Genomic DNA, 23646 nt, shown 5'->3' with positions numbered 1-23646 from the left:
ATTATGGTGGGGAGCAGACAGGCATGGTGCTGGGAGCAGCAGCTGAGAGCTTTGCACCCTGGTCCATAGGCAGCAAGCAAAGAGAGAGACATTGGGCCTGGCACTGGCTTTTGAAACCTCAAAGCCCACCCCCAGTAACACACTTCTTCCAACAAGACCACACCTCCTAATCCTTCCCAAACATTTCCATGCCCTGGTGACTAAACATTCAAAAATATGTGGCTATGAGGGCCATTGTCAGTCAAACCACCAAGGGGCTGTGTATACCCCCAGGAAAGGGATTTATCAGAGGTTAGCCTTGGCCTCTCTCCTAGGAGTAGACTGGCCCCAAAGAGGGAGCCAATACCAGCTTTAGTTCCCAGACATTTCTGCTGTTAGTCAGATAAATGAGCTCTGAGAAGGCACATTTCTCCATCTGTTGAGTCCCAAATGTCTTCAGCTCAAAATATCAACTCTGGAACTCCAAGTAAATCCCCACACCTGTTAAAGGATAATTTAACAAGAATTGGGAGGAAGAAGAGATTAGAAGTCATGAGTCATACAGATATAAAATCAAAGTATCTCAAAGATTTTATTTAACTCATTTACTAATGAGAGAGCCAGTGGTAATTCAGGAGACATTGTGTATTCGTGTGTGTGTCTGTGTGTGTGTGTGTGTGTGTGTGTGTGTGTGTGTGTGTGTTTAGCCAATAGGAACGATGGAATAAAAGCATACAAAATCAACCAATACCATGAAACAATAATTAATTTTTCTCACCATCTCATTCCTGCCACAGAAAATCTATATTTCTAGAGACAATAGTTATTTGCATTTTTATATGCCAAAGCTGAAAAAAGAAAAAAGAAAAAAAATGTGAACTCAAGATAACTCCATTCATTGATCTTGTGTGTTTTTCCCATCTCAAAGTCTTTCACTTTTTTTTTTCTGTCACATTGCTGCTCTGGAACAAAGCCAGACACCATGAGGCTCCTGGATAGTCAGGTGATGGGTAGGCTGACATGCTTTCCTATGGATGGTTTCTTGACGAATCTTTGGGTAACTTTCCAGAGAGGTTCATTTTCCTGTCTTGTATCTGTCAGCCCCACGACAACATGGCTTCCACTGCTGTAAACAGATGATGCCATGATCGCAGGGAAGCATTCTTCCCACGTCTTTAGATGTTGCCTCCAGCGTCTTCAGAGCACTGCTTCCTGGCCCTTTGTCCTGAACAATCGTGTCCTAACGCCATTTGGTGGCCCCCAGAAAGGTGTTCTGTGTTGGGATGTAAGGAGTGACAGGCAGAGGAGCATGTTAGAGACGCTCAGCCGTGAAAGCCATCCACAATGGGGAGTAGATTGTCAGTGTGATGACACTGGAGTTATATAAAGAAGATCCCTCACTGTTAGAAAAGCAGGGAGAGAAAGTTAATGAGAGAAAATCAGACTTAGTCTTATGACGCTGCAGAGGAGGAGGCACTCATATTCAGTATGGCGAGATGTACTGATAAGTAAATACAGATGTCTGCATGCACAGGTCTGAATAACCACACCGCGCCAGTCCATCCACTGAGGACACCGGGCACAACAACATCCCAGTAACAACATGTGTATCCAGAGTCCTTATCTTGGTTTCTAAATATGATTCGACCCTGGGAGGAGCCAGAACTCAGAGAAATGGTGGTTTCTAGAGCCAAAGCAGGCAAAATAGATGATTTTGAAAAGGTCATTTAGTGCCCGAAAGCATGGAAGTCCTCAGACACCAGTGGGTTCTGCTGAGGCTCGAGAGAATCAAAGCCGGGCTGAGGTTGTTCCTACTGCCAAAGATGGAGAAATGCGGGGCAGCAGGACCAAGGGACCAGTAAGATGGCTCAGCAGGTTAAGGCACTTGTCACCAGTTCAATTCCTGGAGCCTACTCGGTGGAAGGAGACAACTGGCTGCACAGAGTTGACCTCTGCCCTCCACACGGGGTCTCTGGTACACTTGCCCACTCATCCCCACATCACACACATACACACAGCAATAATGATTTCTAAAGGAAACAAAGGTGATTCCAGACAAAACTAAAAACATAATAAATCATCTCAAGGGCTGAGTCAAACTAGACCCATCTACTTAAAGGATATTTGGGAGCCCCAGCTTGAATAGAAGCTGAGGGTCTCGTGGGAATGGCAACTCAATGTTAATCTGATTTTGATGGCTGTGTCATGTAGTAGGAGAACGCCTTTGCTTGTAGGGAATATATAGCAAATGTCTAAGGGTAGTATCAGGAGAGAACTTTACTCTCAATAGTCTGGGGAGATAAAAAGATTTTTATCCCATATTAGCAGGTTCTCTGTCAGTTTGAGAATTGAAAATCATAAACTAACATTAATCTAATATTAATTATATTATAATTATAATATCTAAGGCTTTTAATGTATCTATTGATCATAATGTTATGGAAATAGGCTAATTTCATGGTACTGTCATTGAAAAGCTGTATCCACATTGAATGTAAATTTAAATTTAAGAGATAAGATGTAGGCTGGAAATTTATTCCGTAGCAGAGTATATGTTTAGCATTCCAGAGGCCCTGGGCTTAACCTTGGTACCGTCGACAAAAAAAAGAAGCATAAAAACATAGTAATAACAAAAACAAGTGGCTCAGAATATTCAAACCAGGGGGATGGAAGCACAGCCATGTTCATCCAGCTAAAACTTGAAACAGTTGCTGGGGCTGGAGGCTGACAATTTCTCAACAAGGATTTGTTTGTTGTTTTTCATCTTGATCTTTAAAGTTCATTCTTCAAAGTTTAATAAAGAAGATATTAAAATTCAGGGTCAACACATATGTATGTGCTCCTGAGATCTCTGTTCTGGGATTCACAATTCTTAGTTTCCACTGTGGTTTAATCAACTATTGGAGGGGAATGATGAATCAATGAATTTTAAGGTAACTTCACAAATGAGAATAGTATTTACACCATAGTGTATGACGCCAGTGTTATGATTCCATTGCCGGAGGTGGGGGAAGGGAGGCTGTTTGTGTGTATTTCTGTACAGAAGATTGAGGGGGGACCTGCATATGTGTATTTCTGTACAGGAGAATGCACATGCGTGTGGGTGCCCACAGGGGCCAGTGGTGTTGGATCTCCATAGACCTGGAGTTACAGCAGGCTGTGAGCCACCTTACTTGGGTGCTTGGAACCAAACTCAGGTCCTCTGGAAGAGCAAGGTGCTCTTAGCCACAGAGCCATCTCTCCAGGTCCTGGAGTGTTGTTTAATGAGTCTCAACATTACAATCATGGTGGATACATCTGCCAAAATCCCATTTGTCAATACCAAGAATGAACTGTGCTCTAAAGGACAGGCAGCGATGACGTGTTGGTTCATCTCATCTAACAAATGCGCCGCGCTAGGGAGGCCTGACGGTGTGGTGGGAGAGGCCCTGCTTGCGTGGGTATAGAAGCATGTGGGACAGGTGCCGTCCGTTCTTTTTTCTGTGCACTGAAAAAAGCTCCAAAGAATAACGTCTACTTTACCCTCAGTGTGCTTACCCTTCGAAGTCAGAGTTTCTGGACCTTTCAGTTCTTTCAACAGCTTCAAGACAAAGGTGCTTCCTCTGAGTTTACTCCATACACTTTCTTCCAAGTATCTGTGAGGCAATTGTTACTCCTTGTGTTTACATCTTCAATTTTCCTATTCAGCAGGTTTCTTTCCAAACCCCTCAAGAGGCAAACAATAGCAGGGTCTTTGTTACAATGGATTTCTTTCTTATCAACATAAGATAAAAAAGCACACAAGAGAATATGAGACCCAAGATGTAATGGCCTTTTGTTAACTGCCTTTGGTTTAAATTGGGGTCTGGCAGGGACAATTAACGTGCCCAACTCTTTGAAGTTTCAAAGTTCCCATAGTCCTCTTTGTTCGGCTATGTGCTCATACGGGTAAAAGGCATTTAATTTTAGATTGGCTTGGGAAATTCAGAACGTATTCTCTCCTGATAAACATGATTTCAAATAGTAACTAATTTTCTATCAATCAGTAAATAAATGTTTGCCTAATAAGAATAAAATCTCACCTTGAAGTAAGACAGTATAGTCTGAGGCAGGAATTCCAGCAAGACTGGCTTCTAGCTCTCCAAGGAAAGGTGTGGAGAGAGAGAATGGTGCCCTAGAGGTCCCAGGAACTAGAGAAAAGATGGGACAGGGAAGCAGGGCTGGAGATGGAGGATGGGTTTGTGGGTCTAATGCTGAGCAGAGTAAGAGGCTGCATGGCAAGGCTCTGGTAAAGGATGAAACCGAGGGGCATGTGCCCCATGTCTCCTCTCACCCCTGGCACATCCCAGGACACTGAGTGAAGGCACAGCCTTGCCCCTGGCTGTTCGGGCCACTTCCGTTGTCTCTTCTAACTGTGATGTGTGTGTGAAATGTGTCTATTTTCTCCCCTCTGCCAACTCCACCCTAGACTAAACTCCATCGTCTTTCAGTTGGATTGCCACAGTCTCCTCAGCAGCAGTCTATCTCCCACACTCACCCTCTGAGATCTGTGACCCAGCTTTGGCAGCCAGGAGGATGTGAAGAGAGAAAGCACATGCCCTCTCTGGCTGCAGGGCCAGGTCCCTGGCTGCAGGGCCAGGCCCACCTTCTCTTTCCCTTGCATTTTAAATAAAGGTCAACATTGTCCCCTTTGTCTGCCTCCTCAGCCCCAGCTCAAGCCACACATGCCTGCTCATTGTGCTCCATCACAACCCTGGTAAGGCACCTGGTCATCAACCTAAACCCACTCACCTCCGCACACACCCCTGCCACCCCCTGCTCCACTGATTCCCCTCTACATTGCTGCTCTCTGCTTACTCAGACCACTTTCTCAGAGGCCTGCTATACAGATCCCAGCAGCTCGTGTCCACGACAGCACGGGTCTCATTTCACTGTGCACCTCTCAGTTTGGAATTATTTATTGACTCGTTCGGGTGAGTCCTCCCAACAGACAGTGGTCCTGGCCAGGACAGCAGCTGGGCTCTAGTCAATGCCCTGGACATTTTTTTTTAAGATGTATTTATTTATTATATATACAGTGTTCTTCCCCCATGTACGCCTGCAGGCCAGAAGAGGGCACCCAATCTCATTCTAGATGGTTGTGAGCCACCATGTGGGTGCTGGGAACTGAACTCAGGACCTCTGGAAGAGCAGCCAGTGCTCTTAACCTCTGAGCCATCTCTCCAGGCCCTCCCTGTACAGTCTTGCCAGAGCCTCACAATAAAAGCTGAAAGCTTTCTACGGAAGAGAGGAACGGAGCTGAAGTTAAAATACAAGCCTACTTTCATTAAAAAGGGGGGCTGAGAAAACATTTGAGAACTGGAAACACGGTTTAGTGGCGGAATGCTTGCCTAGTAATACAGTAGGTTGTAGGTCCCATCCCCACCACTTCGGCACTCACAGAGGAGTAAGGGCAATGGACAAAGAAAAAGAGGCTGGCTTCTCAGGAAGAGAAGCCGGTGAGAGCATCCTAGTGAGGTGGAGGCTCTGGAAAGCAGCCACGGCTGTGGCGATGGTTTCCGGACTAACGGGGCCAGGAGGCAAATGTGTGGGAACTACGCCGCCGGGGACTGCCTTTGGTGCTATGTGTGCATTAACCTTCTCCCAATGTCCTCTCTCTCTCCCTCTCCCCGCAGTCACTCCCGGGAGTGCACAGGATGTCAGCTGCCCCCTTGGCTCCTTCCCCTGTGGGAACATCACCAGGTGCTTGCCTCAGCCGCTTCACTGCAACGGTGTGGACGACTGCGGGAACCAAGCCGATGAGGACAACTGTGGTGAGTGGGGAGCCGCCGAGCCGCAGCCAGCAAGGCCTGGCCTCTCCAACCGGAGAGAACTGAACGCAGAGAGCATGTGGACCAACAGCTGGGTTTGCTTCGGTGTCTGCTCTGTGAAAGGACCAGAATGGGCACAAGACACCCCAAGACCAAGTTCTCAGCACCAAGGATATTTATTGGCCCTGGAGGGACAAAGGCATGCCTCGAGATAGAGAGGAGCCGGATGTATCCCATAGGCAAACGGTGGTTTATAAAGGGAATAGGGGAAACCCCGTGTTAGGATGAGTGGTTTGTTTTGATTGGGCATGTTAATTGGGGTATCCAAAAGAGGGCTTTTGATTGTTGGGCTTCAATACTTGGATAGCTGGACCTTGGTAGTCAGCCTCAGGAGGAGGAAGTGGCCAAATAAGGGAACAGACCTTGGTGGCTAGCTTTAGGAACGTAATCTGACAGTTTAGCAAGGCAGAGGGAATGGGAGAGAAGGGCAAAGCCTGCCAGAGCCGTGTTTGCCATGCTGGGGCTGGCTAGAGCCCTCCACCTCCCCGGTACTGTTAATACAGTGATGAACTGTCACATCCAGCTCCCACTGGTTTGTAGGGAATACTGTTGCTCTCAGTATTTCAGATAAGTAGTTATTCGGCACAATCAAGTGTTTTTAAGCCCAGAAACCTGCAGAGCTCACGTCTTTGAGGCACCATGGTGTCAAAATCGAGAACATGGTCTCCAGAGACTGAGCCTAGGAACCAACCGCTTTCACCAATTATGCAAACTTTTGAGAACACTTCGTAGCCTCTTCACGCCTTAGTTTCCTCATTTTGTAAAAGAGTTTAATGGCCGGGTGGTGGTGGCACATGCCTTTAATCTCAGCACTCAGGAGGCAGAGCCAGGTGGATCTCTGTGAGTTCGAGGCCAGCCTGGTCTACAGAGCGAGATCCAGGACAGGCACCAAAACTACACAGAGAAACACTGTCTTGAAAAGAAAAAAAAAAAAAAGGTGGTGTGTGTGTGGGGGGGGGGGTAATGATTGTACCTACTGTGAGACTTTGGGAAGATTAAGTATAAAGTTTTAGGAGAGTGCCAGGCGTATGACCGGGACTCACAACCTGTTAGAGACGAGGCTGGGGAGGAAATGTGAGAATTCCTGAAAACAGAAGTGGGTAAGTGGGACTCACTTGTCCCAGCAACAACCTGCCCTATGACCTTACAAGGCCAGCAAGTGAGGCTGTTGGCCAAGTCGAATATTTAGGAAAATAGCTTACAGTTGATATTTTTGTTCAAATTCCTGAAACTTGAGAGTACAAATTTATCAAAACAACTTGAATGCCCTGAAGCTGGTTCACTGCAAAAGGAATCTGTTAGTCAATACCCAAGTTAATAATATTCTCCCTTGTGGGAAAATACACTATTTCTGGAAGACGAAAACATACCTACAATGCTAGCATTGGATGCGCTGCGTATGTAAATGATAAGCCTGCAGGAGGTCTTGCTGCCCGACTCTGGGTGTTCCAGTTTCATGAAGCACCAACCTGAATGGATTAAACTTCCTTGACAAATAGACCTGGAAGGAGACAGAGCTTTAAAAACCTCCATTCTGTGTAAACCTCACTTAGTTTATGTCATAGAAGTAATGCTTGGGCCTCCAGACACAGGTCATTTCTTGTAAATGAATCTTATAATCACAAACCTAAGTCGTTGTCCTCAGGGGGTATGAAGTAACTATTTTCACCCAACTCCTTGCTGTGGGAATCCCAGTACAATAGCCAAGAACTGTAACTCGCTAACAAGGTCCTCAGTCTCCCTCCCTTTCTAAGCTTCCTCTGGCTTGAGCATCTCACCTGGGCTGAGGTGCAGAAGAGCAAGCTGCGATTTCTCTTACTTTGTGATGGTCCACATCTGTTCATTTGATTACCATGCCAAGTGGGCAGAAGCGAAGCTGGATTTAGGCAAGCCATCAGTCACTGAGGCACACCCTCCAGCCTCGGGCTTTTACAGCTTGGTTTGGTTTGCTTTGGTTTGGTTTTGCTTTGTTTTGTTTTTTGTTTGATACCTTCCCCTAGTTGTATTTTCACAACTTCTCAGTTTGGAACACTCTCTGTACATGGGTAGTAAGTCAAATGCAGACACTTAAAGTGGTGAGCAGAAACTACACACACCTTGGAGTGAGAGGTCCGCAAACACGTCAAAGAGTCGCGCTTGCTAAACTAACTGAATATCGCACCGTTCTTAAAAATGAAAATGTAGCGGTGGTCTGCATGCTGCCAGCCACTTTCCTCTGCACCTGCTTGTTGTTTGGACACAGTCCTAAGTGGAGTCCCATCAAGTGGGACGGTTCCAGGAAGCACAAGCCTGGCAGCTCTCTCAAATTCACCAGCAAAGGTGGATTTCAGCCTAAAGGAAACTCGAGCTTTCGTGCCAGTCTTAAAGAGACCATATTAAAGAATAAAAATAATAAAAGTAGCAGTCCTTGCGGTGATAATCTTTAGTCCAGTGCTTTCCTCAAAACCCCCCAGTCAGCAACTCACACAAAGGTAATAAGGCATTCAATACAGCTGGCTCAGCCTCTTAAGATTTCTACTGCAATGCTGGAATGGAGGGCGGTAAATGACCCTTCTTCTCCTTTTTAGAAAATGGGATGAAAGAGCGCCTATGGCCACAGGTTGGTAAAAGGATTCAATGAAGACTGGGGACACAGCTTGGCAGTCAAAGCACTTGCAACTCTCGCAGAGACTCTAAGTTCAATTCCCTGCACGCAGGTCAGGTACCTCAGAACCAGCTCTAACTCCAGCTCCAGAGGATGTGACTCCTTCCAAGGATGAGAGACAGAGACAGAGAGAGAGAGAATCTTTCCTAAGAGGATTAAATAAGATGCTATATATGGGAGGTGTTTAACAGAAGATAGATACAATGCATTTGTGCCCCCCCCCCAAGTTCATGCATGAGAATCCTGCCCTCTAAACATGTTGAAATGTTAACCTGATCCTCTAAGATGTCGGAATGCATGTTGCTGCTGTCTGTCCATGCCAGAGCAGGCTGGAACGCTCAGAAAGGACAGCAGAATTTCATCACCATCTGTGGAGTCAGGTGATAAAAACTAGGAGCTTGAGGTATTTCTGCCTCTCGTTGTTCTAATTTTTATGCTTCCAAGGCTGCTCACTTTTAAGACATCCATATTTAAATGCTTACTAATTCTAATTAAATTAAACCAGAAATTTGGTCTTTTCAGAATATATAAATTTCATGAATATTTGAAACAGTATTAGATATATTTCCAACTATGTAAAATAAAATATTTTAGCCTAACTAGATGAGATGAATCCATGATCATTTGTGATTAAAAGTATATTGTCAAATAAAATGTCATTTTTTAGTGGAAGAGGACCAAGGTAAATCTTAACTCAAGATTCCAGCATTCAGGAGGCAGAGGCAGCCAGATCTTTGCAAGTCGGAGGCCAGTATCATCTATAATTATGATGGCTAATGTCAGCTTGACAGGATCTAGAATTATCTGGGGGAAAAGCCTCTGGGAACATCTGGGAGAGGGTTTCCAGACAGAGTTAACTGAGGTGAGATTACCTACCCTAAATAAGTAAAGCACCTTTCCATGTCTGAGGTTCCAACTACATAAGCAAGCTGTGGGCAAGCACCGACCTCTCTCTTTCCTGAATAGTATTATAACATGACCAGCTGCCTCAGACTCCTGTTGACAGCTCTTGACCCAACACATTGGATTGTACCCTCACCCTGTGAGCTAAAAGAAGCCCTTTCTTCTTTAAATCGCTTTCACTAAATATTTTGTCATAGCAATGAACATTAAAGGTAACTGATACAAGAACTAGAGAGATGAATTAGCAATTACGAGCTCTTGCTGCTCTTCCAGAGGACCAGAGTTTGATCCTGGTACCTACATCAGGTGGCTGACAACTGCCTATAACTCCAGCTTCAGGAAATCTGACTCCCCCTTCTGGACTGATGACAAACACACACACACACACACACACCACATGCACACACGTAGCTAATACAGAAATGGGTGCCAGGAAGTGGCATCTTTGCTGTGATAAACATGCCCACGTGGTTTATAGGCTTTTAAAACTGGTTTGTGGGAGGAATGCAGAAGAGTTTGCAGGTACAGGATAAGGAAGTCTCAGAAGACTGTGAGCAGAACTTCACAGGCCATTCTGATGGGAGTTTGGGAGACCAGAATGCCAAGGGAAAGGGGAACAGGGGAGGCCCAGCTCCTGAGGTTTCAGGAAGAACTGAGTTAGAAGTCATTTTGGAAAAGATTCTGATTTCATTCTGCCTGTGTCCTGATCTTAACTCTGATCAAACCTCTAAGATGTCCAGGTATGTGCTGCTGTCTGTCTGTCCATGCCTGAATAGTCTGGAACACTCAGGAAGGACAGCAGAATTTCATCATCATCTGTAGAGTCAGGTGATAAAAAGTAGGAGTGCTGCTGAATTCCAAAGTAATGGACTTTCTTGTTGAGCAATGGAAATTCCAAAGTCGCATAGCATTTAGGCTGCCCATGGCAACGGCTCACTCTCTTACCCAGACCTGCAATGAAAGAGAGAAGAAAGATGTGAAAACTCTGGATCTGGCAAGAAAAGGAGTCTGAGGTTGTGGACAAAGACAGCATAGCAAAAGCAGCTGTAGTATATAAAAAGATTAGCACCATAAAAGATAAACATCATGTTCCGCAATGGGACAATAGGAAAGGTGCCCTAAGAAAGATCCTACCAATGAAACCTCCAGCTTGTAAAACACAAATAAATTTGGAAGGGGGCAGCCTAAACTAGGAATGATTAGTTTCTTGATGAAGAGAAATAACCTAAAAAGAGTTACCCAAGAGTCAGCAGCACACAGCAGTGGCTGCAGCTATGGTCCAAGAGAACTAGAGTAACCAGGAGCTGGCAGCAGCATCTGTGTGGTACTGATTTTATAGGCATGAAAGATGCAAGAGTGAGGGAGTCGTATAGGCTTGCAGCAAGGTCCTTAAATGCAGGTCAAGCATCTAACATGTGTGAGGGTTGGAGTCCCTGTAGGGAAATTCTGAAAAGCAATTGCATGAAGCCGGAAAGGTGGAGCTTTCACTGCAGTGAAGATTCCAGGATGCTAGAGATGCCAGGACCATGGGGTGTCCACTAAGGAAAGCTGCAAGCAGAGGGTAGAGGCAACCCAAGAAAGAGTATGCATGCTTTAAGTGGCAAAGCTGGAGAAACAAGGCTAATAAACCCCTTTGGAATCTAGATGATTCCATCAAAAGTCCCAGTGACCAAACAGTGAGCTGCAGGATTTGATGATTTCCCTTCTGGGTTTTGATCTGCTTTGGTTCCCTCTTTCCTTGCTCTGCCCCCATTCTTCCCATTGGAATGGGGATGTTTAGTCTGTGCAACTGTATGTTAGAAGTAAGTGGGGTTTTTTTATTATTTTATAAGAGTTCACAGTTAAGAAATTGTCTTCAGTCTTAAATGAGACTTGGACTTTGGACTTTTAAACAGTGTTGAATCTGTTAAAGACTATGGAGGACTTTTGTCATTGTTCTAAATGCCATTTTCCATTATCAGACGGTCATAAGCCTATGAGTACAAAAAGTGGAAGGTGTTGCTTCAAAGTGATACATGTGTGTGTCAAGCTTAGAAGCTTCAAGAGATAGACTCACAATGGTTTACATTGATTATCAACTTGAAAGGCTCTAGAATTACCAAAGAAGAAAGTTTCTAGGTATGTCTGTGAGGTAGTCTCTAGATTGAGGTCTAGAACATTGAAGTAGGATGATCCACCCTGACTGTGTGAATACCATTCCATGGGCTAGGGTCCCAAGCTGGATGAAAAGGAGAAAGCAAATTGAGTGCCAGTACTCATCTCAGTCTGCTTGGAGATGCAAGGTAACCAGCGGGCTTAAGCTTCTGACATGCCTTTCATGCCGTGATGAGTTTCGCCCTTGAACTATGAGACAAAATAAACCCTTACTTCTTTAAGCTGTTTTTTTTTTGTGGCATTTCATCCAAAAAATAAGAAAAGTAACTAACACAATAAACAAGTATGAGGAATAAAGTACCTAATACAAAAACCATTAGAACCATATTAAACCATTGGACATTTCCATGGGCATAATTCAAGGGGAAAAAAATACATTTAGAACCTTTCAGTTGAATTCATGGGAATCCCCTTCTTTTTAAAAATTTAGGTAATATAGAGATTACATATGTAATTTACTTAGATAGGAAAGCATATTTCCCCAAGTTCCAGTATTTAATATAGTTCCCATATCATTTCTGTATTTTTTTACCATGTCACTAATACAGTTTACATCTCTTCATAAACACAGTCTAAGCATAAACCAAAACAAAACTCTGAAGTCATCAGAGCAGAAATTTGGTGTGTCAGTTGTAAATCAGAGAAAGAAAAACCTTTCTTTTTGGAGATAGAATAATCAGACACGTGGAGAATGTACCTTTGTAAACACTGAGGGAATCTGATTACAAAATATTGACAGTTCTCATTTAGAAATCACATATGCTCATTTCAAACCAAATGCCAACTCATTAAGTAGCAAACGTGTAAAGTAAAAGTATCATCACATTCTTGGGTGAGGGCTGGGGTTGGCATTCAGTGGTAGAGCTTTTGCCATGCACAGGCAAGGCCCTGGCATCGATCACCTTACATGGCAAATATATAAATGGACCTACCAGATCAACTCACCACAACTAGCTTTTCACTTGAAAGAACTCTTCATTTCTAAGATTTCTTCATGTTTTGTAAGCAGAGCCAATACACAGAGTGCCCCCCCTTACTTCAGCTGCACCACCTCATTCTAAGATAGGCTGCTTGCTCTACTGTGGAGACCAAGTCTTCTACAGACCAAATCATCATGCCTGTCCTTGCTAGACTTGCTCTTTGAACATCTCTCACCTCCTCTACACCTCTGCAGCGTCACCCACAGAAAAGGAATGAAGACATTTTGGTCTGCTTCCACATTAGCATTTCTGTAAACCATAGAAGAAATGGCACGAAACCCCTTCTAGTACATTTGGAATGGTGTACAGTAGTGAGAAAATGTCTGGTAAAGTGTTGTGTCCTTCTGGAACCTAAGAATGTGACCGTATTCAGAAGCAGAGTCTCTGCGAAGACAGGAAAGACAGAGATGAAGACCATGCTCAGACAGAATCATTAGGATGGACCCTCAAAGCCAATGACAGTGTCCTTGCCAGAAAGAGAAAATAGCTGCAGAGATGGAGTGGCCATGGGCAAATAGAGGCAGTGGCTAGACTTTTGCTGGCACACCAGAAGTAAGCAAAAGCCTAAAGAGGCAAGAGAAGATCTAGAGCCTGAAGAGAGCATGTAACTCTACTGATACCTTGAGTTTATATTCTGGCCTCCAAAGCCATGACAGAATACAATTCTATTGTTTCAAGATACCAGATCACAGTAATCTGTTACAGCAGTCAAGGCAGGGGACAAGAAATAGGAAAAGGTAGGTCCTCTGTAGACCTGAGTCCTAGTCCAGATGAAATCGATCTGAATTTGGATACATTCTAGACAGCATTTCCAGCAAGGTATCCTTATACCTTACTGCACATGGCATAAACTCTCTGTAGATAAATTCTCCTCTCAGATAGTCTTCCTACACTTGAAAAACATTTTTTTTTTACTGGATACTGTTTGTTCTTTTATGTGATGGTCAGTCATACATAGTCACAAGGGAGGCACAGGAGAGGAATAGAGAAGATTCACAGTGACAGGAGACAGAGCTCCCCACACAGAACACCCAGAAAGACATCGAGGTGTTTAGGGGACAGACAGGAGGAAGGGGAAGCCTTTGACCGGAGTCTTTGGTGTGAGTTCCATAGGAAAGGGAAAGTAAACTGAGCAGGCTTAGACTGAATAACTTCAAAGGGCTGTAGGAGTTGCTCTTTGGCTGCCTCTCCTCTCCCTATACCTGGGTTTGGATGTTTCAGGCAGGGGAAGTTGTCTCCTGAACCCATGGGCCCAAGAGATGAGCTCCTTTGGCTCTAGACGGATAGTTCCACCTCTAATAGAACTGAATGCACTTTTCATTATTAGATGGCCATGAGCCTTTTTTCCAGCCGTGTTCTTTGTTCCCTCTGAGAACTGTCTGGGCCCTGGAAAGCCAACTGTTCCCAGTCAGAAAGGTTAGAGGCATAACATTACCGGGCACACGCACACAAAAATTAGTGTGGAGTACATAGGTCTTTGTGAATTCAGTTGGACTAGCACTTCCCTGCCTTCCCCCACACACGCACACATACAGAGGTGAAATAGCAAGTTATCAGTAAGCAGAAGCCAGCTTCGACTGCAGAGTAAAAACTGCACTGTGCTTCCTGGGGAAGCTCCTGGAAAAGATAAGGATGATCACTTATGGAATTTATATTGCAGCTGTGTGTTCGCTTCCTGTCCCTATAACCAATCCTGAGAAAATCAGTTAAGAAACCTACAAAGACAAGAGGTCCATTTTGGCTCACAATTGGCTCATTCCAGTCCATGGGTTCCAGTGCGTGATTGATGGGCCTTGTCATGGAAGAGGCACGTGGCATAGTAGAACCATTCACTTCATGCCCAGGAAGGAGAACAAAAATAGGAAGGAATGACAGTCCCCTTCCAGGCTACATGTCCAAGGATCTATAGACTTCCAATTAGGCTCCACCCATAAAAATCCCATTAGCATCATACTCAGGACCAAGCCTTTAAAACATGGGCCTTTGGGGAACAGTCAACACTCAGACCTCAGTAAGAGCTTTCTAAATTTTACCTTAACGGCTTCTCCTTTGCCCCTCCCTCTAGACACCAATTGTTAATGCTGCGTCTTAGTTGGAAATACTCTTAGGCACTGGAGAACCCATTTTTGAACAGCTTTCTTGTGTTTTTTTCTTACCTTCTTGGCAGTATTTGGTTTTATCTCATAAGAGTTATAACTAGATTATCTTCTGTGTTTGAGTATTTATGTGTGCCAGACACAATACAAGTCATTCATATGCTTCCTTTCATTTCATCCTCATGTAAATTGGTGTGCTGTAATATATTCGTTCTATAAATAAGGAAAATGAAAATGCAGAAAGATTACATAAGTCTCCTGATAACATGGTTTAGTCTGAATCCCATCTCAACTGTGTGGCTTGTGTGTTAGTTTCTCATCACCCTAACAATTTAGGTAATCAGTCTGTCAACAGAAAATGATTTATTCTGTCTGGTTCACAGATTTCACAAGTTTTATTTCACAAGTTTTCAGTTCATGATTAGTTTACCTCCATTGCTTTAGCCTACAACAAGGTAGTGTGTCATGATAGGAGCATATGGTCAGAAAACTACTCATGGTCAAAGGCCAAAGGGACTAGGGTCCCCTTCAAGGACCATTCTAAGTGGCCTAAAGTTCCCACTTAGTCCCAATTCTTACGGGTTCCATCACCTCCCAGTAATGGCATGGGCTAAGGACCAAGACTTTATTAGCACATGGACTTTTGAGGGACACTTATCCAAACACAAAAGCATCCTACATTCTGTTTTTCCTGCATGGAAGAATAATGCCCATGCTGTTGCTCGTGATGTGATCTTGCATTCAAACAAATCTCTTGTTGATAAAATTTGAATCAGATGGAGCCTCCCCCTACATGGTATTTAAAATATTTAGAAGTTTTTTAAAGGAAAGTATTTTTAAATTTCTTCTTAGAAAAGTAGTATATGAGAAATTAGATACACCTCCAAATTTAAAATGGCAAGTGTGATGATAAGAATGAGAGTTGATGTTTTTACCACAGTTACTAAATATAAGATACTATTCTAAGTCTGTATTTTGCCTCATTTAATCCTCACAACAGTCTTGGAGAAAGGAACTGTTTCATTACCTTTAAAGTGGGGAAGTTAAAATCCTGCACTACCCATGAACTAGGAACGTCAGCTCACATTCCCAAATGAATAACCATCTTTATTCATGCAAACCTTTCTCCGTGGCCAAAGGTTGTTTCTATTATAAGCTTCCATCCTCCCTAGAGAGAAAAACCAGTTAAAAGTCTCATCTGTTTTCTTTCTACTAGGATTGCAGCTGAGCTCGTGTGTCCCCGTGGTGCCAGGATACTATATGGGATCCACAGGGACAGAGGTCTGGCTAGCTGTCGTCTTGGGAAACCACAGAATCCCCTGAGATAGGCATGAATCAATCTGGTCTTCCGCCTTAGACAAACCTCTGAATAGTCATCAGCCTGTCACAGACACCTCCACACTCAGTCCCTCTTCCCTACATCCTTAGCCCTCCATGGCTCAAGGGAAACTTTTCATTGTTCCTGAGCTAGCTGTGCCCCTAGAGGGGTCATGTTGTCGCTCAGCTGCCTCAGCCCTTGTAGCCATTGCCTCTCTGCTGCTCCAATGTCGAGCCAGGCTCTGCAACAGTTGCCCCATGACCCGCAGGCCACCCTGCTCCAGAATCCAATGTGGGAAATACGATCCATAATTAACCCAGGAATGGGACACTCTTCAACTGTCCTTTCTTTGGCCCAAGCCTCTTGTCTAGTTTGTGGCCAGCAAAGCCCACTGCTTTCTCTTTCATATGCTTGCAAACTTCTCGTCAAATGCCAGTCTTAAGCATTTGAAAATAAAATTCCAGGAATTCAATTTCACTGTGAACCTTTGAACTTCCGTGTCATCTTTTTCAGATGATGTAAGTGTGAAAGTCTAGCTGCCTAGAGCAGGAAAGGGGTAGAGGTTGCACGGAATTTAAGAGAAGAAGAACTGTGAACACCCCAAGAGAGTTTTCCCGACACTGACTTGGCGTTTACTAGTCTATGAGAACTAAATAAACTGTGCCTATTTTGGGGTGTGATGGTGGTGATATGTATTTTTAATGGGCTTAGAAAACTGAAGTATATTCAAGGACTCTTTTAATGTTAATTTGTCCTGCATTGAAAATTCAGAAACACTAACTCTTCCATAGCTTCTTAAGTCAGCTTCTTCTGTTGCTCTCAGGAGGACAACTGTACCCAGCAGTATGATGCAGAAGTCAGTTCTCATTTCAGAATACTCCTCTAAAGTGGTTGGTCTGTCTTTTTTTTTTTTTTTTTTTTTGTTAAAAACAGAGGAGGGAGAGCAATGTGGGTCATGATCTTGTATTAATGTACAATCATGCTTTGGTTATTTGTGTCTTTGGGGGAACTGAGAATTGATCCTAGAGACTAACGTAAGAGAGTACTCTTACTGAGCTATGACCTAGCTTTCTTTTTACTTTTATCTTGAGACATGACCCCACCACGTTTCCCAGACTGGCCATAAGCTCACTCTGCAGACTCTGCCGGCCTTAAACCTCATCTCCTCTAACTGGACCTCCCAAGTGACTGGAATTACAGGCCTGCACCACCATGCCCATCTTATAATCAGGTGTTTGGCGTTCAAAACTAATTGGTTCTATACTTAGTAGCCTCAAAATTATAACTAGCAGAACCCTTGGCTCTTCTAAAATTACCGGCCTGATTTTCATTTCTAATATGTGTGTGATTATCCAACAATGTTGAGGCCCAGGCATGGTGTGGCACCTAGCTTTTATTTCAGATACTAAAAGACCAAAGTAGGAAAGCTTGAACCCAAGCATTTGAGGCCAGTGTAGACAACAGAATTATATATATATATATATTAGATATAGATATGTCAAGAGAAAATATCTAAAAGTAATACATAAGGCATATTTGGGTTATCTCTGTGATTTTCTTCTCAGAACACATCTTACTAGATAAGGAGAGAGGGGCAGTATTTCTTTCTGTGACCCTAATTTTCACTGAAAGATGCCCAGGATAATGGCACACTCCTTGACGTCTAAGTAGTTGCCTGCAGTGGCACTAAGCCCACAGACAGAAGCATGTGCATTCTGTACAGCAAACTACTGTTGCTCTTAAAATTCAAAGAGACTCCACACCGCTGTTTTGACAAACTGCTGAACTCAGCCACATTGCATTCCCAGGCTCACTCTAGTGGTTCAGGGCATCTCTCTCTTTAAGGACAATCAGTAAACGATGCTCCACTCTTTTCTAAGAATGGGTGCTGAAAGTCGAATGACTATGAGAGCACCAAGAATGCTCTGGTTTGTATAAATCCAGACAAATGAACCCCTGCTTGTTCACCAACCAATACAATGTATGCTTTGTAGCCTATCAGATGCATTCTTGCATTCCAATGCTTTCCATTCAACATGGGATAGCATCACACCCTACTTTGTTCGAGGTTCCTCTCTAATGGGAAAATAAATCCTTCAAATTTTGATTATTCAAAATTAAGAGTCAGGTATTTCACAGCGGTAAAGCATTCACCATGCACTCAAGATTCAGGGTTCCAACTTAAGCACCTCCAAAGAGAAATCAAAGCAACTGGGAATCCAGAAGCAGTCTCTGAAATCTAGGGAAGGCTTCTGAAGTACGTAGGAGTCCATGGACAGCTAAGCCCCACCCCCAGGTTGCTGAAAGACTCAAGAGTCCCAAGCCTCACTCCCAGAAACAATAATCTAAGAACAAGAGGAAGAGACTAGAAATCTCCACAGTTTTAAACAGAAACCAAACCCCAAGTGAGGAGTGAATCCTGTTGATGTTTTGAAATTCCTTCCTTCCCGGGTGGAGCCAATTTTAGCCCCACCTCCATAGACCTAGAATGTGGTGTTTCAGTATTAGCAGAAGTGTGATCTGAAGCCCAGGAATCTGCCTTCTGCTCAAGTTCTCGAGGGCTGCTGTCACTGTGCACCCAGGGCTACACTCTGATCTGGACAGGGTCTCTGTCCCGCAAATGTGGAAGCAAACACTCTCCAAAGCATATTAGCAGAGTGAAATATGGCAATGGCTTCATACAGAGATGTTTCTCACTTCATTGTACTAGCATATATTAACACCAAGTGGGGACATGGGATGCAATGCTTTCCAATATCTTAGTACAGAATTCTCACAAAGAATCCTGGCAGAGTAGCTAAGTGGAGCTTGATATATCTCAGCACTCGGGAGGCAGAGCCAGGCGGATCTCTGTGAGTTCGAGGCCAGCCTGGGCTACCAAGTGAGTTCCAGGAAAGGCGCAAAGCTACACAGAGAAACCCTGTCTCGAAAAATCAAAAAAAATCAAAAAAAAAAAAAGATATATCTCTATAAGGTAACACATCCAAGGAACTTGTACCCCCCACCCCTTCCCAACTAAGCACCAACCTGTCTCCACCTCTCAAGGTCAATGCCAGGAGAATCTGACACTGGCAAAGTAGGTACATTCTCTTGAATTCAAATTGTTGTGTCTGACCCAGTTCCCTGTACAGCAAACATAGCTAATACTTGTTGCAAATGAAACACGAGCAATCACAACTTACAATTGTTTGCTACATTTTTTCAACTTTGCAACCATGTGACAGTGATTTAAAAAAATACATGGGATTCTGAAGTTTGCTCTTTTCCCAAGATAGTGGTATGCAGTATATTATCTTGTAAGATTGGACAGTAGCAGTGAGCCGTGGTTCGATGTCAAGCCACACACATATAGAGAAAAATACAGTATTTTAGAGTGTTCTGTAGGGTAACCTGTGATGTCCAGTAGATTAGATACATTATTTGCTTTTTAAAGATGTTTTCATTTTTTGTATTCATTGTACATGGAGCTGTGTTGTAGAAGGACATTTTCATGCTGGTATAAATTGTACATTGAACATGTCCCCCAAAACCCTCTACTGTAATTTTTTAACCATCTCCTTACTCCTTTTTTTCCCTAGACGGTTTCACCTCCACTTCCCATCATATATACACATGCGATTTTATGTATCCATATAAAGTCTAGGAACCAAATGTGGAAGAAAGCCTGTGGCATTTGTCTTTCTGCAGGTGGCCTAATTCACTGGTGTTATCTCCAGTTGTGTTCATTTTCCTGCACAAGACATCACTTTTCTTCTTTGTGGTTAAAACTGTTCCAGTGTATACATAAACCACATTTCCCTACCCATTCCTCTGTGGTTGGACACCTAGCTTGGTGCCATAACTCAGTGACTGTGAGTAACGCTGCAGTAAACATTCAAACATTCGTGTGCAAGCGTCTCTGTTGTGCTGGCTTGAGGTCCTTCTGCTAGATACCCCGTGGTGATGCAACTGAGGCTTATGGTAGATCTCTTGATTTGAAAGACCTGATACTGATTTCCACTGTAGCTGGACTACTTTAAATCCGCCCCCCCCCCAGCAGAGTAGAAAGGTGCCCTTTTGTGTACATCCTCATCAGCGTTTGTGGTTATTTGTTTTCTGAATGATTGCCTTTCTGACTGGGTAAGATGGAATCTCAGAGTTTTGGTTTTTTTTGTTTGTTTGTTTGTTTGTTTTTTTAATATATATATTTTTTTTTATTTTACAATACCATTCAGTTCTACATATCAGCCATGGGTTCCCCTATTCTCCCCCCTCCCACCCCCTCCCCTTACCCCCAGCCCACCCTCCATTCCCACCTCCTCCAGGACAAGTCCTCCCCCGAGGACTGCGATCAACTTGGTAGATTCAGTCCAGGGAGGTCCAGTCCCTTCCTCCCAGACTGAGCCAAGTGTCCCTGCATAAGTTCCAGGTTTCAAACAGCCAACTCATGCAATGAGCACAGGACTTGGTCCCACTGCCTAGTTGCCTCCCAAACCGATCAAGCCAATCAACTGTCTCACCTATTCAGAGGGCCTGATCCAGCTGGGGGCCCCTCAGCCTTTGGTTCATAGTTCATGTGTTTCCATTAATTTGGCTATTTTTTTTAATAATTGAGTAAAACTGAAATTTATTATATGCCACAGTCGTCCTAGGGACCTCCATGCTATATATATAGCCTCTATGGTTCTATGGGTTGTGGTCTGATTGTTCTTTATTTTATATCTAGAATCCACCAATGAGTGAGTACATACCATAACTGTCTTTCTGGGTTTGGGTTACCTCACTCAGGATGATTTTTTTCTAGTTCCTGCAAATTTCATTGCTGCAAATTTCATGCTTTCATTGTTTTTCTCTGCTGAGTAGTACTCCATTGTGTATATGTACCACATTTTTTTTCATCCATTCTTCCGTTGATGGGCATCTAGGTTGTTTCCAGGTTCTGGCTATTACAAATAGTGCTGCTATGAACATAGCTGAGCATGTATCTTTATGGTATGAATCAGCATTCCTTGGGTATATGCCCAAGAGTGGGATGGCTGGATCTTGAGGTAGTTCGATTCCTAATTTTCTGAGAAACTGCCATACTGATTTCCACAGTGGTTGTACAAGTTTACATTCCCACCAACAGTGGAGGAGTGTTCCCTTTGCTCCACATCCTCTCCAACATTGGTTGTCATTGGTGTTTTTGATCGTAGCCATTCAGAGGAGTTTTGATGTGTACATTCTCTGACGGCTGGTGAGAAGGAACATCCTATGTTTATGGGCCATTTGTATTTTATCTTTTGAAAACTGTTCACTTGTTAAAACCAGCTTGGTCATAGCGAAGGTCCCTTTCATGTGTTATTGAACTAAGTATGCAAGTGTTTTACTGGGAATCTTTGCATCTGTGTTCTTCAGGGAGGTTGGTCTATCGCTTTTCTTTTTTCTGGGGTCTTTATCGGGATATCAGCATAACACTGGCTTCACTAAATCCAGTTTGGTGGTTTTCTTTTTCCTTTCTGTTGTCTAGTTTGAGAAACAAATGTGTTAGTTCTTGAAAGATCTGGTAGAATTCAGCAGGGAATCCATCTGGAACTGGCCTTTTTATAGTTGAGAATTTTTTTTATTAATACCTCAGTCTTGCGGGTTGCAAATCTATCTTAAATTGTTTGTCTCCATTTAATTTTGATAGGTCATGTGTGTCTAGAAATTAATCCATTTCTTGTAGATTTTCCTACTTTGTGGAAGATGTTTTTAAGACATGTTTCCTAAAATAAAAAATTAATTTTATTAATTTCAGTCTTCCCTTTCTCTTTGGATTTGTTTGGCTGAGGATCTGACAATCTTAATTTTTCTTTTCAAAAACTTAAGTCTGAGTTTCATTGATTCTTTGTATTGTCTTTTTTCTTTCCATTCATTAATTCTTCCCCAATCAGTTTCTTTCATCCACTGATCTGGAAGTTGTCTTGCTCTTCTTTTACAAAGGCCCTGTGATGCACTATTATTTTAGAGCTATCAGATTGTTTTTAATGTTTGTGTGTGTGTGTGTGTGTGTGTGTGTGTGTGTGTGTGTGTGTGTGTGTAAATACATGCCACATGTGTGCAGATGCCCACAGAGGCCAGAAGAGGGGGACATATGCCCTGGAGCTTTACTTATAGGTACCTATGTGCTACCAACATGAGTAGCAGAAACTGAACCCAGGTTCTCAAAGACAGCAAGCAGTCTTAACCACTGAGCCATCCCCTCCCTGTAGTGGGTAGCCATTCCAGCTTTGATCTGGAAGTTCCAACCCCCTTTGAGGCTTCAGTAATGGTCATGCCTACAAGGCGGGGCTGAGAGAGGACGCTGAAGACCTGAGATCCGGATGCGCCAGCTCTCTTGGTTCCTGGGCCCTGGAAGCTGGAGGTAGACCGAGCAGAGTTCTCCAGAGAACACCGCCGGACTGTGGTACACCTTTCCCAGACCCTGTAAATTATCCCTTCACTTGTAAGTTACCCCACAAAATAAACCTCCCTTTTAACTATGTGGAGTGGCCTTAATAATTTCACCAATACCTCCCACACACACACTTTTAATGTAGGCGTTTGTAGTTTTTTATCCTAGGAATATATTTATATTCATCTTGATTTCTTCAGTGACTCATTCTTCACTCAATAGTATGTTGCTCCATAAATTGATGCAAGTTCTGTAATTTCTTTTACTGTGATTTCTAGTTTTATTCCATACAATCACAAAGAATACAAGAAATTGTTTCAATATTCCTATATTTGTTAAGACTTGTTTGGGGGTTTTTATTAGGGGGGGTTGGCTTTTCGAGACAGGGTTTCTCTGTGTAGCTTTAGAGCCTGTCCTGGAACTCTCTTTGTAGACCAGGCTGGCCTCAAACTCAGAGATCCACTGCCTCTGCCTCCTGAGTGCTAGGATTAAAGGTGGGCACCACCACCACCTGGCTGTTAAGACTTGTTTTGTGTCCTATTATGTGATCTATTTCAGGGCTGCTGAGAAGAATGTGTATATTCTGTAGGTTTTCTGTTGTTGAGGATGATGGAGTGTTCTATAGATGTCTATAGATCCATTTGCTATATGATGTCATTCGACTGAGCTGTTTTCTTTGCTTTTTTGTCAGATGACCTATTTATTAGTGAGAGTGAGGTAGTGAAGTAACACCTGATTCCTGCAATAGTGTTACCTGCAATCTTTCTGTCTAGAAGTACTTAGTTTTATGAATTTGGGTGCACGCATGCTCAATGAATACATGCTGAGATTTGTAATGTCATCTTGATGGCTTGTTCCCTTAACGGGAGACTTTCTCTATCTCTTCTGACTGATCCTCATTTCCTCAGGGACTAGAACATCAGCACTTGTTGGTTTCCTGGTTCTGCTTGCTGGGCATACCTTTTTCCATCCTTTCTACTGCCGCATCCCTGTTTGATGGTGAGGCTCATTGCTTGGATGGAACAAACATTCTGCTTGTTAATCTAATCTCCTAGTCTGTGTTTTTGATGCCATATTGAGACCATTAATATCCAGAGTTATTATTGAGAAATGTGTACTATTTACTGTTACTTTGTGGTGTTTGATGTTTTTCAAGTCCTCCTCTACTCAACTACTGTTCTGGCATGGTTTATTCTTTTCTGTAGCCTCATGGATGTGCTTGTCTTTCTGTTCAGTCTGCAGTATTTCTTCAAACATTCTCTGTGTAGTTGGCTTAGTGGCCAACTTTTTCTTTTGTCTTCAATTACTATAGCTAGTTTTTCTGGGTAT

The 23646-nt window shown here is 43.3% G+C and overlaps 1 protein-coding gene across 3 annotated transcripts in view; it reads left to right on the top strand.

Moving 5' to 3' along the window:
* Rxfp1 (relaxin family peptide receptor 1) overlaps nt 1-23646 on the top strand; it is a 150885-nt gene that overhangs the window by 58520 nt on the left and 68719 nt on the right. For 2 of the 3 annotated variants that reach the window (XM_076574281.1, XM_015999595.3), the window contains exon 2: nt 5634-5771. In XM_076574281.1, coding sequence (XP_076430396.1) covers nt 5634-5771 — 138 coding nt within the window. Of the gene's footprint in view, nt 1-5633; nt 5772-23646 lie in introns of those variants that run through there. The other variant, XM_042279184.2, reaches the window with a different exon arrangement.

Source organism: Peromyscus maniculatus, chromosome 6 (assembly GCF_049852395.1).
Source record: "Peromyscus maniculatus bairdii isolate BWxNUB_F1_BW_parent chromosome 6, HU_Pman_BW_mat_3.1, whole genome shotgun sequence".
In the NCBI taxonomy this organism is placed as follows: Eukaryota; Metazoa; Chordata; class Mammalia; order Rodentia; family Cricetidae; genus Peromyscus; species Peromyscus maniculatus.
The sequence above is the reverse complement of the archived record's forward strand: the minus strand, read 5'-3'. Positions and strand labels throughout refer to the sequence as shown.